This window comes from Pogona vitticeps, chromosome 1 (genome assembly GCF_051106095.1).
Source record: "Pogona vitticeps strain Pit_001003342236 chromosome 1, PviZW2.1, whole genome shotgun sequence".
Taxonomy (NCBI): domain Eukaryota; kingdom Metazoa; phylum Chordata; class Lepidosauria; order Squamata; family Agamidae; genus Pogona; species Pogona vitticeps.
Window position 1 is genome coordinate 56,267,689 of NC_135783.1, and position 17,543 is coordinate 56,285,231.

The 17,543-nt window shown below is 39.0% G+C and overlaps 1 protein-coding gene across 1 annotated transcript in view; it reads right to left on the reverse strand.

Annotated features, from left to right (window-relative positions):
* Positions 1–17,543, reverse strand: part of FMN2 (formin 2) — a 245,110-nt gene that overhangs the window by 193,873 nt on the left and 33,694 nt on the right. Inside the window, exon 3 of the mRNA XM_020787324.3 lies at positions 11,160–11,307. Coding sequence (XP_020642983.3) covers positions 11,160–11,307 — 148 coding nt within the window. The remainder of the gene's footprint in view (positions 1–11,159; positions 11,308–17,543) is intronic.

Genomic DNA, 17,543 nt, shown 5'->3' on the forward strand with positions numbered 1-17,543 from the left:
GCCTTGGATTCGTATTGACATCATTTTTTCATTTTTGAGATTGTATCCCATTACAGCTTTTCCCACTCTTTTGTTGACTATGAAGGCTACTCCATTCCTTCTACGGGATTCTTGCCCACAATAGTAGATATGATAATCATCTGAGCTGAATTCACCCATTCCTGTCCATTTTAGTTCGCTGATGCCCAGGATGTCGATGTTTATTCTTGCCATCTCCTGTTTAATCACTTCCAGATTCCCAACGTTCATAGATCTTACATTCCAGGTTCCTATGCAGTATTTTTCTTTGTAGCATTGGACTTTCCTTTCACTTCCAGGCACATCCACAGCTGAGCGTCCTTTCGGCTTTGGCACAACCACTTCATTAGCTCTGGAGCTACTTATACTTGTCCTCTGCTCTTCCTCAGTAGCATGTTGGACGCCTTCCGACCTGAGGGGCCCATCTTCCAGGGTCATATCTTTTAGCCTTTTGTTTCTGATCATGGGGCGTTCTTGGCAAAGATACTGAAGTGGCATTGCCATTTCTTACTCCAGGTGGATTGCATTTAGTCGGAACTCTCCACTATGTCCTGTCCGTCTTGGGTATCCCTCCACGGCATAGCCAATAGCTTCTCTGAGTTACTCAAGCCCCTTCGCCACGACAAGGCAGCAATCCATGAAGGGGTACAGGTCCTATGTAGGCCGTTTTAGAGAATTACATGCTTCATTGGAATAGTGCTTCCTTTGCAACAAGAGAACTTTATATATATAAAGCAGTTTTACTCCACCTTTCTCCTAACAAAGGATCCAAGGTGTCTTACATGTTTAAAACACAAAGGTTTTACAGATATGTAAGCAACAATATTACAGTATTATTAAACCACAAGTGTAGTATACTAACATCTATGAGTTTAGAACAACAGCAACCCCACCTGGTTTTCAGATAAGTGCAAACAATAAATGGTTGGTTTAAGAAAGAACAGAAGATTAGCTGTGTTGATTTGGTGCCTTTTTTGTTTGCTCCCAGTATCTAGAAGTCTTATTGCTTTTGGACTACAAGATTCCAACATAATTTCATGGTGGAAGGAATAAAGAAACACACCCTCCCCTGTTCTGACAGGTGTGATATTGGCTTTTGTTGTTGATCAAACTATTCACAGGGATGTTAATGAGTCTAAAATGGGGGAACATAACATGGTTTTTTTTTTTTTTTTTTGGGTGGGTGACAGAAATGTAACATTTAAAAACAGCCACCATTCTTTTCTCACCAGGTAAAATTATCCTAATATCTTTGCCTACTACCCCCTAAAGCCACTCCCAATATACAAGTCTTGGTAGCTTAATGTCTGTAGAAATTGGGAGGGAGGAATGGAAGGCAATCTCCCACACAAGGGGGATGAGGAGATGCATGTGGAGTGGCACAAAGGCCTCATCTGGCCAGGTCAGCATGTCATTAGCTTTGCAAGATAAGGTATATCAAAGACAGTAGGCTTGTGAGTTCTGGATGTAGTTCCTTTTTATTTTCTTGATCCCTATTAAGCCAGTGATACAACATTCATTAAGTACTGCATAAATGTGTTCCTAACAGCAAATTTTCCATCTAATATAACCCTGAATTGTTTTCCAGGTGCTGCTGGAAAACAATGCTGTGTATACAATATGCAATACCAAATAAACTAGGAATACAGTACTGGGCTAGAGAGCCGAGGTATGTAAATGACATGGAAGAAGTAGAGTGACAGTAAATGTTGTGATCTGAAACTGTTCTAAAAACATGAATGTATAAACCCACTTTAAGTTCCCATCACTCATTATAGGCATCAGAAAGCTCTACTCTGCATTTACTATATTCAGTTCCAAGTGGAGAAGCCAAGAGAATGATACAAGTTTAATTACAGAGTTAAAAGCTGCTGGGGGGACTGCACCCCTATTCTTCTCTACATTAGCCTCACATGTACACCAGTATAAGCATGTCAAGTAGCATGTTAGCCTGTGCAAGCATATCAGAGAGAGAGAGAAAAACAAAAACATTACGACACTTTAAAGACCACTATATTCTAATGTGAGCTTTTGTGGATCAGGTCCGCCTCCTCAGACGCAGGACTGACTACAGTCTCACTCTTACGTCTGAAGAAGTGGAGTTAATCAATGAAAGCTCACAGTAAAATGTAGTAGTCTTTAAAATGCCACAGTGTTTCAGTTTTGTCTTTATTGTAATGAAGATCTGAAGCCAATCGTGACTCATGCTTGCACTGAAGAACTCTATTTACATATTAGTACATACATAAGGTTCTCTCTGACATACGCTGACAGTGCAGATGTCATGACAAATTTGAGGTATCCTTCAGTTCCTCAGAGGGCGACTTTGGCTTCCTTTCACGGGTGACATCTAAACACATTCCCTCACATCTTTTCAATAAAATTCTTAAAAAGTAAAAATCAATAAATCATTAAAGCTTTAAAAATAAATCTTTCACTGGGTGACCCTTTGTACTGTTATATTTTCCTCCCGACACTGCAGGAATACCCACTTTATCTTGCACTGAAAGTTTTACCTAGCCATCCACATTCTTCCTTCAATTGTTCACAAAGTTTCTACCATTTGAAGTCTTGCATCCTTTGCCTTCTATCCCTTTTTGTTCCCTGACAATCCATTTCATTTAGAAGGGTCTTCTGTAATCCTTCTCGCCAACCTTGCACTCAGCACAAAATAATGTAATGTTTTATTCCTAATCCTCCTGAACATATATTGCAGAAACTGGAAGGTGGAAGGAGTAGTATGGAAAAGCATTTTATTATGACAGTTTATTTTGTTCACTAAATCAATATTCACAAGAAATGCCTGCCTATATATTTCTGTCTACCGCAGCAATTTCTTGATGTGTTAGACTACAATTTTTTGATGTGTTAGGCTAAAATTACACGTTGTTTTCAACTGGATTGTGTAGGGGCCTGAAGTTCAAGGCAAGAAAATGCCCATGGAATCTTGGAGTTGTAACATATTTATTATGAAATTATTGCAACATGCAATAAATAGAACTGACCGCTTGAGGGAATCAGTGAGCATTTTTGTGTACTTTACACAGGCTATCCCAGTAAAGGTAAACAGTTAGTAAAGAGCAAGGGGATAAGATTCTTTTACAGGTAGTAACTGTAACTGTAATAATCTGCTGGTGATCTACAGTAATGACTGATGGAATAAGTTCCTTTTAAAGACAAATGTTTCAAGCTCCAATTTTCTTTTCTGTGCCCTTCTTTCTTTCCTCCCATCAGTTCTCTGACTCTGTTTACAATTATATTATTATATTATTGCTTTTAGTCTGGTAATTGTCCTCTCACAGCTACTATGTGCATCCTTCTATTCTTTTCTTGTCATTTGTGACCTGGCAACAGCTGTCTAATGACTGGGGCTGGAAAGAAAGAAAGCTGAAAGAGGAGGAAGCCAATATAGTTTCTCTCACACATGCATACAATACCTGCACGGGCATAATCCCTTCTATTTTAAAGCCTGCAATTAAAATTTTTAGTTATTTAACTTAAAGTCCCGATTGCTAAAATGAAGCCTTCACAAGCTTTATGTAGAACATATTTAATTATGAAGGGAGAAAATATAGGTGCAAATGCACCCTTGTATATACTTTAAGCCTAGACCTTGAAAAATGAGTATTAGAATGACAAAGTAATACACATCAGTATGAGATATTTTCTGTTAAGACAATTATTTTTCCCCCATTGGTATCTCCAGGTCTAATTTTTTTTAAAAATAGTGACATAACATGATTATTAAGATCACATATTGTTGATTTTCATTCACAAACAATTTAATGTTTCAGAATACACATCATATACCTAATTACTCACCTTTTCCATCTTCTGTACGAATGCATGTAAGAAATTTTATCACAAAATCACTTGCAGTGAAGATCAGTTTTCTTATTCAAATTGATACGAGCAACAAAAGTCACTGCTGAACAGTTAATTCTCTTTTTAACAATAATAATCAAGAGGACAATTAAGGACTAAAATATTTAGCAAAATATGAATATGCTGTGCCAGCCTATACTTTGGTTAATTCCAGCCTTACTTCTTCACTTAGAACGAAATGATAATATCAAGTCCTCCGATTTCTCTGTCTGCTGTAATAGACAGGTGAAGTTTATATACATGTTATACATCAGTGATAACATGACAATATTCTGGAGGAGATGGTGCTCAAAATCTACCATTTTTGTTATCTGTTTATTATCCTTTTTTTATACGGGGAGTCAGGGAGGCTCATAATATTAAAAAGAATAGAATTAAAAATATAATAAGTTCAATATTTTTTAAAATAAACTATATGCTAATTACAATTCAATTAAATAATTAAAAGCAAGTAAACATTAATTTTAAAGCAAGTAATGTTTAAAGCAAGTAAACATCTTAATTTTAAAAAGGCATTCAGGGACTCTATCAGGATTGTTAAAAGCCAACCGGAAAAGATGGGTCTTCAGCTATTGGCAAAAGGATAATAGGGAGTGGGACAGCATGACCTCCCAAGGAAGAACGTCCCATAAACTGGGAGATGCCACAGGGAAGGCCCGCTCTCGTGTCCCCATCAAACATCCCTGCGCTGGCAATGGAACCAAGAAGAGGGTGTCTTTTGACAATCTTAAATGCTGAGAAGACTAATATGGAGAGATACAGTCCTTTAGGTAGCTTGGACCCAAGCAATATAGGGTGTTAATGACCAGCATTTTGAATTGGGTCCAGAAATGGATCAGTAGTCAAAGCAGTTGTTATAGCGCTATGTGCTCCCTATAACTGGCTCCAGTGAGTAGTTTAGCTGTTGCATTTTGAACCATCTTCAAAGGCAGCCCCACATAGACTGTGTGGTGATCCCCTCTGATGCCCCTATTCCCCAGGCCTTCACGAGGTTCTCGCTCTTCTTCATTCTTCGCTGCCACCAGGTATTACTGCTTTAACACCACTTAATCAAGGAGACGTGTGCTTTCAAATTAAAAGTCATTTATTTGATCAGGGAAGTTAACATCTGATTAATATTCAATTGGTAAATCACAGGTTGCTAATCACTTGTATTTGTATCAGTTCTACTTTGACTTTAAATCTCTAATAACTCTCTGTACCATTCAGCGTTCTTACAGAACTCTAACTCGCTCTAAGTTCACTTTTAAGTTTCACACTGTCTCTCACTCACAGAATCTCCCTCACAGGCTCCATACACCAGCCTTTATATCCAGCCCCCTCCCCCCTTGGCTCCACCTTCCGTCCCCTCATTGGCTCCTACTCCACTGTTCAGCTGTGACGGGCAGGTGAGGGCAGGGCTGTTCGCTACAGACCGTGTTACAATAATCCAAGCAGGATATAATTAAGCATCACTGTAGCCAAATGAGACCTCTCAAGGGACAGGCACATCTGGTGCATCAGATTTAACTGTAAAAGCACTCCTGGCCAGTGCTGAAACCTGGGGTATATCCCAAGCTGCAAACTTGAGTTTTCAAGGAGAGTGTAACCCCATCCAGTACAGGTTGTATCCTTATTCCCTGTACCATCATGGGGTTTATTTATTTATTTTATTTATTTATTGGATTTTTACCCCGCCCCTCTAGACCATGTTTATCTGCAAACTGCCACATTTCTGAACTTTTCTTAAAAACAGGAATAGAAGGTATTTTGTTAATAACAAGAACACAATGTTAAGTATGCATAAGAAATATATACACATACATAGCATAGCAACAACATCATAAATGAACTAAACCATTTAGCTGTTATATTTGAAAAAATGAGCCTCCATGCGCAATGACAGTTTGCCACACAAATACATACTTTTAAATGCTAGATTGCAGCTGAACATGGAAGTTCTACGTATCATGGTCTATCTGTCTGTTGGGGCTCCTGTCCTGTATTACTTCTGTTCTATTCTATTGTACACACAGCGAAGAGTTTGAGGTACAGTTGGTGAAATCTTACGGTATCCTCTCTTCTCCAGCTAGAGAAATGTACTGAAATTAGGAGACAATACTATACTTCAGATGTTCATTTTTCCATGGCATGAAGCCCTTGAGATGTTGGGATTTCAGGTGGATGGATATTAAACTCCAAAACCTCAGGAGTTAACCAAACCATGAAAGGCTATTAATTCGTGTCTCAGGAAGATAAAACTGGCCTCTTTTCTCACAGTCTCTCCCATCTCCATAGTAACCTGTCACTCTCGTAGTCCACTTTCTCTCATCTGATCTCTTACAAAAAAATGATCAACACAATCTCTTATGAGATCCCATGGAACAAAATGGGCTGGAAAACAGCACCTTAAATAAAAACTACCATCTACAAAGGCAAAACATTTATTAAATTTTACCCTTGTGTAACTGATAAATCAGTTCCCAAATGACACCATAGAAACAGTGAAACTAGCTGATAAATTTTAGCCTCAGCAGAGACCGCTGAGGCAGATAAAAACACCATGCCTGTGAAGCTTTTGGTTTTTACTCTTATACATAATCAGTTTCTAATCCTTTCTACCTCAAAGTCAGCATGGGTTATCCTGAAACCAGCCTCTTTGACATTGTCAGGTTTTGTATCAATCGACTAAGACACTTCTTGAATAAGAGTCATTAAAACTGCAAGCTTGCTCACAATTTCTGGTTGAAATGACAGAACGTTATTCATCTCACTTATCCTTAACACAGAGCCACAGCTTTTGCCCAATAATTACTTTAATTTATACAGTCCGGATAGCCAGGTGCCTGGATATTAAAATAAGGGAACAGCCTAATTACTTTGGTGGTGGCAGATATAACATTGTGTGAGTACTTGGTTTTTTTCTGCATGATATACAATTTTAAATGTTAAAAGTGGCCTAAATAAAGCAGCCACCTTAAGGTATAAAACAGAGGAGCAGGAGAGATTTAAAAGCTGGGTATGTTTTTGATATTAACCACTAACTGAATATTAGAGTACAGTGGGGTCTTGACTTGAGAACTTAATCCATATTGGAAGGCGGTTCTCAAGTCAAAAAGTCTGTAGGTCAAGTCTCCATTGACTACAGTGCATTGAAAACCAATTAATCCTGTAACAGGCCGTTTTTGTTCCATTTTGGTTTTTTTCTGGTCTTTTCTCAGGCTGCAAGTCAAACCTAAATTTTGCGGCCAGAGAAGTCTGTAACTCAAAAAGTCTGTAAGTCAAGCTGTCTGTAAGTCAAGGGTCCACTGTACTGGAAAAGAAAGGTTATGTCCTTGTACATTTCATTAGCAGAAGCATGACTGATGTTTCAAAGTAGGCGTGTGCACTAATGCTTAGGAGAAATGTGCAAAGGCAGACTACAGCAGGGGATTTGTGATATTTCAAAGTGACTATAGGGTGGAGCAAATGGCGCACCCCTGTGGGAAAGCAGCATAGTAACAGATTCTTCATATCTTCTTTGTTATTTGTAGGGTTAAAAGGATGGGCTGAAATTTGGATTGAAGAAAAAGGAAATCAAAATAATACAGTAGAGTGAGCTGCCACTGGGACAGGAGAAGGTGAATGACATTTGAACTGCCCAATAAAGCTCAAGATTTCCATGACTAGTGTTGTAGAGCCCAACACTCTACCACCACGTTATACTTGCTCCATTACACTGCAATTGCTAAACCTTGTGTGTGTGTGTTTAGTCGTTTAGTCGTGTCCGACTCTTCGTGACCCCATGGACCAGAGCACGCCAGGCCCTCCTGTCTTCTACTGCCTCCCGGAGTTGTGTCAGGTTCATGTTGGTTGCTTCGCAGACACTGTCCAGCCATCTCATCCTCGGTCGTCCCCTTCTCCTCTTGCCATCACACCTTCCTAACATCAAGGTTTTTTCCAAGGACTCTTTTCTTCTCATGAGATGGCCAAAGTACTGGAGCCTCAGCTTCAGGATCTGTCCTTCAAGTGAGCATTCAGGGTTGATTTCCTTTAGAACTGATAGGTTTGTTCTCCTTGCAGTCCAGGGGATTCTCAAGAGCCTCCTCCAGCACCACAATTCAAAGGCATCAATTCTTCGGCGGTCTGCTTTCTTTATGGTCCAGCTCTCACTTCCATACATCACGACAGGAAAAACCATAGCTTTGACTATTCGGACTTTTGTTGGCAAGGTGATGTCTCTGCTTTTCAAGATGCTGTCAAGATTTGTCATCGCTTTCCTCCCAAGAAGAAGGCGCCTTTTAATTTCAGGGCTGCTGTCTCCATCTGCAGTGATCATGGAGCCCAGGAAGATAAAATTTGACACTGCCTCCATATCTTCCCCTTCTATTTCCCAGGAGGTGATGGGACCAGTGGCCATGATCTTAGTTTTTTTGATGTTGAGTTTCAGACCGTTTTTTGCACTCTCCTCTTTCACTCTCATTACAAGGTTCTTTAATTCCTCCTCACTTTCTGCCATCAGAGTGGTATCATCTGCATATCGGAGGTTGTTGATATTTCTTCCGGCAATCTTAATTCCGGCTTGGGTTTCTTCCAGTCCAGCCTTCCGCATGATGTATTCTGCATATAAGTTAAATAAGCTGGGGGACAATATACAGCCTTGCCGTACTCCTTTCCCAATTTTACACTGTTACTACTGAATGTGTGCGGAAGATGATCACTGAATGGGCTTTGAGTGGATAGGATACACAATTAGGGTGCTGCATAGCCCCACCAGCTCATAACTCTTTCAATTTCCCCAATTCACAGGATTTTTTTTTAAAGCAAAGAAATAAAAATGTGGAGAAAATGTCAACTTTGGGGATGAGCAGGTTGGAATGTCTACTGAAGGGTACACAGGGTGTGTTGGCCTGATCTATATGCCTACTTCAACAACAACAACAAAATCAGGCAGTTGGCCTCTGTATAACACCCCGCGGAAGGATTTCTATCAGGTCTCAATCATGCACGCACGCACACCAACAAACTTAAGGAATGAACAACTGCATTGGACTTGTAAATAAAGCCCTATGCAGGATTAATGGGTTTGCATTATTAAACAATGACACATTTTGGTAAAAAAATTAATCTCAGAAGTTACCAGAAAACAAAACAAAAACAAAACAAAAACCCAAATGAAACCAAAACCCTAATTTAGAACTGAATAATTTTGTAGAAATAATCATTTTCTAAAGTAGCAAGTTAAAACGAATACTTGAGCTAGCTTTCTGCTCGTGGTAAGGGGAAAGAAATGGCTGTCAAGTACTTTAAAAGGAAGAATAAATGTTCAAGTTTGTTTTAAATGAAAGCTCTGGGACTGATAGCACTGTGAGAAAAAAAATTACACAAATAGAGGGTGCTTAGCCAAGAGAAAAGTTTAACGGAGACTATGCTGACTTGTCATAATAGACTCTCTAAGCCATCCCTGAAGATCAAGTCCTTGAAAGAAGCAATTCTGAAATCAACAAATTCCCACCATGTAACACAGATGGTACATTTGAATGAGCTAATAAGCATTCCCTGAAGGAAAGGAAAGCTTTACATGGAAGGCTGGACATGAACATAACTCAAAGGCTAGCCCCAGGGGTCAACATGAAAAGGAACTCATCTCAAGGTACATGAAGCTTTGCGCTGATCTCCTTCCCCCCCTCTAATGTAGTTCTTTTTGCTCATGTGACATTTTGCTAAATTTTCCAAACAATTTAAAAAGATATTAATATCAGAGGTACATAAATACACACAAACAAGCAAAAAATGAACTAACAAACAAAAGACACAAAAACCAACCATAATTTGAAAGGATGAGAAGAAAAGAGGCTACCTTCACCACCACCACCCTTGGCTACACAGAGGGGAGGATGCTGCATGAGGGAAAGGGGGCTGGGAGTCTGCACTGTACAGCAAGACATGCAGCCTATGAGTTTTGCAAAAATACAGCATGGAACTGAGCTTATAAAGGCTCATTTTCGGCCTGACACAACCATTTGTGGAGACAGGCAGGCCACATTTGGTGAAGCAAAGCAATCACTTTTTACAGAATTTGGGGAGAAATTTTTGTACTGTACTGCCAGCCCTATTCTGTTGTTGCACTATAATTTTTTTTTCAAATTTTGTGTCTGTCTCTCCAGTTGATGGATGTTCATTTGTTTATTTGCTGGACTCATAGACCACCTGACTTGGAACACTACTTGGGTCAGTTTACATAATGAGGCAAAACACACAACTAAAATAATAAAAAATCAAAATGCACGAGTCCACAACTAAATCAGAAAAGGTGACCTAGGACTGACACCTGATAACTTAAATCAAGCCAAGATACGATATGTAAAGCATAACATAATAAATAATATATCGTATAATAAAAATAATCAAGAATGGCAATAGTGTATGCATCTCAGAAATTAGCCTAGGATGTTGCCAAAGCGAAAGCAAAGCGTGCTGCTTATATATCGCCCCATAGCGCTTCAAGCACTTTCTGGCCGGTTTACAAGTTAATTATGCAGGCTACACATTGCCCCCTCCCCAGCGAGCTGGGTACTCATTTTACCGACCTCGGAAGGATAGAAGGCTGAGTCAACCTTGAGCCGGCTACCTGGGATTTGAACCCCAGGTCGTGAGCACAGTTTTAGCTGCAGTACAACAGTTTAACCACCACGCCACGAGGCTCCTGTAATAATTCTGTTTTTACTACTTTACTTCCCCCACCCCCTTTCTTTTGGCAAAAGGACCCAATTGGCTTTAGAAAAACACCAACACCAAGAAACAGGGATATGAGAAAGTGTCTGAGAAGGCCATTTTGGCTGAGATAGTCAAGAGGAGTTTCTAATCTTTTTGAGCTGATGAGCACATTTAGAAAATGTGATTTGTGAAAATGTGGCTGCCATTTCACACAGACAGACATGTCAAGCTGAAAGACAACTTTCAACAAAAAACCTGAACACAAGGCAGAAAGTGTTAATGGGAATAAAACTATAGGAAATGTGGGTTGATCTACTGTAAAATATAAAAATAAAAAGTATTACTAAGATTCAGCCTTCTCTTTTCTAAGATATGGGAGTAGTTTTCCCAACAAAGATTTGGCCAAAAACTCGTTATCTACTGGAAAATGATAATGTGATATGAAGCTGAGAAAAGTAAACTAGGGTATCACAGTAACCAATCTCAAATTGAATACAGAGTAGAAGCAAAAGGTCTTTTTTCATCTTTTCACTAAGTTCTTCTGAAAATGGATGTACTGTACAAGTATCTTGATGTCTTACCTTTTTCTGTATGGTTTACTTTCTGTTCTTCATCTGGAGGCTTTGGTGGTGGCCACACTGGTGGAATTCGTCTTGGAAATCTTCCCTCAACATAATCAGATGAATGTGTGGGTTGGTTTACTGCAGCCCAAGTGTAAAGCTGATCTTGCTGCCGTTATTCACAAAATGTCAAAAAGAAGAAAAAGCAGCAAATGTAAGTTATTTTCATTATCCAAAGCAATCACCTGCTATGCATATTTAACAATTAGAGCTTACCTTTATGTATCATTTTATCATGAACAATCCAGTTATTGAATTCTTTAAAAAAAAACTATTTGATTTTTTTTTTATATAGGCATAAATGGGTGGTGCTCACCCCAACATTTTGAAGCAAAGTGCCTCTCCCCGTCTTGTATCACAAGCCACTCCTGTTTCTTCGTTCTGTGTTTCCCAAATGATAACTACAAAACCCATTTTCAGAATGCTGAATAACACCAAAGAATAAACAAAAAGAGTTTGGGTAGATTCCCGAAAACTGCATTTTAAATTTCATTTAAAATGAACTGATACTCATCTTCTTCTTGCAGCTTGGCTGTCTTTTCGATTATCATTGCAAACAATTTGTTGTACTGCATGCTATTGATGCAAAGGGTGTCTCACCCATAAGCTGGAAGAATATGGGGCAATGCCATTCTGATATGGCACTTTATAAAAATATAAAAAGCAAAACCATAGGATACTTCCCTTGCCATTTAGGACTGAGAAGAATTCGACAATTCTGCCCAAAGGCCTCTAAAATGCTTAAAATATTACTTTTTCAAATAACTAGGTATTACACATTACACCTGAGAAGCCTGTCTGTTACTCAGTACATCTAAAAAGTACAGTAACTTTATAACTACTAGTTACATTATTTATTAGTAATGAAGATTGGGATGATAAAAGGAATGATAAGAAACTGAATGAAAAATAGATACAACTAGCCCATCAGAGGAAGAGGAAAATCCTTAAGGACTGACTATGGGTGACTGTCAGTCACAATACGAGCGTCTCTCACCAAGAGCATTATCAATTAGCCTGCCTTGTTTTGATTGATCTTCAGGACTTTCTCAAACAGAAAATATTATGTACCTTAATCACATCTCTTCGCCAGTACTAATACGCTTTCATATACTGTATGCAAAGCCACCATGATTAAATTGTAAACGGCCCAGGGAGTGCTTTAAGCATGATGGGGCAGTATGAAAGCAGCACACTTTGCTTTGCTTTCAGCTGCAATTCCTTGGCCATCTATAACATCTGTCTCTGCCATGACTCATCAAATTTAATTATAACACAGAATCCTGTGGTATCTTAAAGATGAACTAGAACTGTTTAGCATAAGCTTTCATGGTTTGTAGTCCACTTCATCAGATACGTATTTGTCAGACTACTTTTAAATATTTATATACATCCCCACCAATGGGGTGGGGTGGGGTTGGGAATGAAAAGGAATAGTAAAAGTTATATAGACATTAAAGACCAAGAAATCTATGTATCAGAGAAGCTTGATATAAACCCTATCTTATGCCTGATTCAGATTATAAACAAATCAAGTGGACCAGGAAAATAGATAAACAGAGTCTGGATTTCCTTAACGCAGCTGAAGCAATACAACTCCGTAGCAACATGATTATTGCCAAGCTATCTGAAACTTGCTTTCAAGCCTAAACATAGTTATGACTGGGGGAGCAGGAGACTTTGTTAAAATACTGCTGCCCAACTGGTCCTTATTTAACCAAAATAAAATAATCCTACACACACACACACTTAAAACCCTGGTTTGACCATGAGTGTGTAGTAGCAAAGAAGCAAAGCCAGATTTAAACAGTATAGAGCTTGCAATTTCAGGACAATTCCTCCTGCATCAAAACTTCAGAAACAACTATATAAAGCACGGGTTGGGAGGAAAAGAGGGAGGTCAGAGTTAACCCAACCCGTGAATAATTCTCCATATTTTTGGTGAAGCATAGCAGACAATTTTCAGGGAGAAGTTCCAAGGATGTCATGCCACATTTCTTCTGACTCCTTTGGAGTCTTACTTCCAAGCATGAAATGCAGCAGTCAGCTTACACCTCCTTCTTGGACATTAGCCTAGAAAACTCTCCTAACAGGCCAGCAGCAACAGTGACAAAAGTTAAAAGGCTCATAAACCAATTAAAACTAGGGAAAGTCCCTTGAGTAGACTTGATTCCACCAGAGCTGATAAAAAATAATGTTGATTGGTGAGCACCAATGCTGGCAGCACTTCTTTCCTGGATTGACCTGAAAAACGAGATCCCTATTGATTGGGATATGTCCATTATTATTGTATTATTTAAAAAAGAACCTCTCAAATTATCAACCCATAAGCTTGTTTCATGGATTGCTGCCTAATTGTGGTGAAGGGGCTTGAGTAATTCAGAGAAGCTATGGGCTATGCCGTGCAGGGACACCCAAGATGGACAGGTCATAGTGGAGAGTTCTGACTAAACACGATCCACCTGGAGCAAGAACTGGCAAACCATTTCGGGATCTTTGCCAAGAAAACCCCATGAACAGAAACAAAAGGCTAAAAGATATGACGCTGGAAGATGGGACCCTCAGGTCGGAAGGCGTCCAACATGCTACTGAGGACAAGTGGAGGACAATGACTATTTAGTGTAATAACTATATATATTGTCCTATTATGTGCTTGTAAGCTGCCTAGAGTGGTCACAATGACCAGTTATGTGGGATATAAATAAATAAATAAACAAACAAACAGACAGACAGACAGACAGACAGACAGACAGACAGACAGACAGACAGACAGACAGACAAGGACAAGTAACTCCAGGGCTAATGAAGTGGTTGGTCTAAAGCTGAAAGGACACCCAGCTGCGGACGTCCCTGGAAGTGAAAGGAAAGTCTGATGATGCAAAGAAAAATACTGCATAGGAACCTGAAATGTAAGATCTATGAGGCTTGTTAAGCTGGATGTGGTCAAACAGGAGATGGCAAGAATAAACATTGACATCCTGGCTGTCAGTGAACTAAAATAGACGGGAATGGGCGAATACAATTCAGACAATTATCATATCTTCTATTGTGGGCACGAATCACGTAGAAAAAATGGAGTAGCCCTTATAGTTAACAAAAGAGTGGGAAAAGCTGTACTGTACTGGGATACAATCTCAAAAATGATAGAATGATTTCAATACGAATCCAAGGCAGACCTTTCAACATCACAGTAATCCAACTTTATGCACCAGCCACCAATGCTGAAGAGGCTGAAATTGACCAATTCTATGAAGACTTACAACACCTTCTAGAACTGACACCGAAGAAAGATATTCTTCTCATTCTAGAGGATTGGAATGCTAAACTAGGGAGTCAAGAGATAAAAGGAACAACAGGTAAATTTGGCCTTGGAGTTCAAAATGAAGAAGGGCAAAGGTTACAAGAGTTTTGTCAAGAGAACAAGCTGGTCATCAGAAACACTCTTTTCCAACAACACAAGAGGCGACTCTACATATGGACATCACCAGATGGGCAATACCGAAATCAGGTTGATTATATTCTCTGCAGCCAAAGATGGAGAAGCTCTATACAGTGTGCAAAAACAAGACCTGGAGCTGATTGTCGCTCTGATCATCAGCTTCCTATAACAAAACTCAGGTTTAAACTGAAGAAAGTATGAAGTTAACAAGAGAAGATGTACCCAACAAGATTCTGGCCAATTTCTTATGAATACATTGAGCAGTAATCACCCATGCAGACTCCATGAAATGCATAATTAGTTAAGGCATCCCTGATGCACCTTGTGTTCTTTTGGTTTATGAAGTTGTATGGATGCTTGAAACTGGATAGCCAGTATGCTATCTAATAAGTTGAAACGCATACCGATTAGATGGCCCTGATTCTGTGCCAGTCACTACCACAGCCTCCCTTCCCTCTGGATAAAATGAGAATGACAAGTTTTCTCAGAATACAGATGCAGCAAGTCATGAGATACAGGCAGCACAGCGGAATTTCGACTCTTGATTAGCATCATCAGTATGCTGACAATGGCTTTGTCCTACTTGTAATGTAAAGTGGAAAACAAAAATGGTCAATTTTCAGATGGGCTTCTTTAAAAAAACGATTTGTATTTAAACTCAAAAAGACCATTAATCAGAACGTTATGTACTGGGGGGAAATACTGGACTACAATGTAATTTTAAAACTAATTACATCTCCATTCATGAGGGAAAAGTTCAAAGAGAACTTAAATTTCAGCAAGATATGGCAATTATATTTATAATGATAATTAGTAAAAACAAAAGAGTAAATTATATTCAAGCAAGGTTCTTGATCAATTTCTGCATCACTCTTTTGAATGGAGGAGGCAGGGGGGAGGAGAAACTTAACATTCCCCTTTTAGTGAGGAATAACTGAACTACAATCTCCATTCTTCTTGGCAAGCACCATGTGCATCTATCAGGAAATGGCAGGTCTCTATGTTTTCAAAATCTTTCCTCTGCCCCCACCCCCATAACAAAATCTAGTGTGCATGGGCACTAGGAACTTAGAATGAATAAAAAGTTATTGGTTCTAAACCTACCAATCCTCATTGCAGTTGTTTTATGTTAGCACTTAATATCTCTTACAGAAAATTAGCTTGTTGGAAGAGAATAAAGTATTCTAAACCGTAAAGTGGCTGTACTGTTTTTCTGTTCCTTCATTCGATGAATGAAATACAGACTTGTGTTTCTTCCTCTTCATAAGTCTTACAGAAGCTTTTCATTTCTCTTTAAAAAAAAAAATGACATGTCCTGTTCAGAATGGCTCATCACTGAAACTCAATAGAATATAAGATCCTGAGTTCCATCAGAGCATCTTTTAAGTGTGGCGGGCAGCTTTGCAATCTTACCTCCCTATACAGATAGAGGCAGACAAAATGAGGGCTGCTGTGTGGGTACAATGGGTGTGCAGCTCTTACTATTTCCTTACACAGCAACTTGGATTGCTCTGTTAAAACTGCAGACATGGGGTGAGGCAAAGCTCCTTGCCCACAGAATGTGGAGACAAGTTTCTGATTTCTATCATCAGTGAAGCTACAATCTTTGCTCTCATTACATTTGCCAAAATACTTTTGGTTTTCATTAAATCTCTCTCCATTTTGGCACTTTGTTCCTACACTAAGACAAAAAAATGCATCTACTATATTGTTAAGAGTTAGAGCTGCATTATACTCACTGCTAGGAACAAAGATACATGACCTCCAGGCTGAATTCAGGGAATGCAGTTATCTTGCATGTTTCTTTATTGATGTAGAGAGACTCATCTTATGCATGAGTAAGTAAGCAGCCATTAAAGGCTTACAGTAGTGTTAGCAGCATAGCCAGTATATCTTAGTGGAATGCATGCGCCTTTTCTCTTAAAGCTACTAGACACATTGCTTTGGAAAGACCCAAAGACAAAGCTGCTCTGAATGGGTTAACAGATGCACATATGACAGAAATAGAATAGCAGTCAGTTTCCCCTGGAACTGTCCAAATTGGCTGCAAGCCACCTGAATCAGCAGCTTTGGATTAATAAGGGTGACATTAAAAAAATACCAGCAATGCTGGGAAGAAATTACAAAATTTCATATGGCGTATAAAATAGAAGAAAATATAATTTTTTTCTTTTATTCTTACAAACAGTCTTTGGAATTTACCGTGGATCTTTCCCAGCCCCCAGCTGTTTCTCTTATGGTGAAACAGGAGGGCAAAGAATAACCCTGTTGAAGAGCTAGAGCTGTTGATATTGCTAGCACGTAAAGTGAAACATTGAGTCTGTTTCCAATCCTATATTCAAAGCTCAGGGCTTCCACTAAAGCAAGGAATCTCCTATATTTTACGAAATACTAACTGAAATCCTGTTACACAGCATAATGTGCACAATACTATTGTGCACATTAATTAAAGTCATCCCGATGGCATTTATTTCCTGTAATTAACAGCTGAATTCCTGTTGGGCCAGGTCAGTGCATGGAAGTTTAATAATGTCTGTAGCCACAGTCTTTTATCACTAACTAAATGTTTTCAAATTTCCTGCCTTGCTAGGAATTCCTTTTTCAGACATTGTGTCACTCACAGTGCTTTTGGGCAGCCAGGTTGCTGTTATCACTGCACTGATCACTCAAGCAATTCACTGCACTGTGTGTTGTTAAAAGATTGTCATGTCATTACCAACAGAGAGAAATATATAGGGAAATACACAACGGTTTAATTTAGTGACCTGTTCAGATGTGGCAACTTGATAATATTTCTAAACATGCTGAACACAATCTAAGACATCGCTTCCCTTGCCACTTATAATGTCCTCAAACTTGAAAAGTTCCTCTCAAAACATCTTTAAATATGCTTTAAAAGGCCCTTA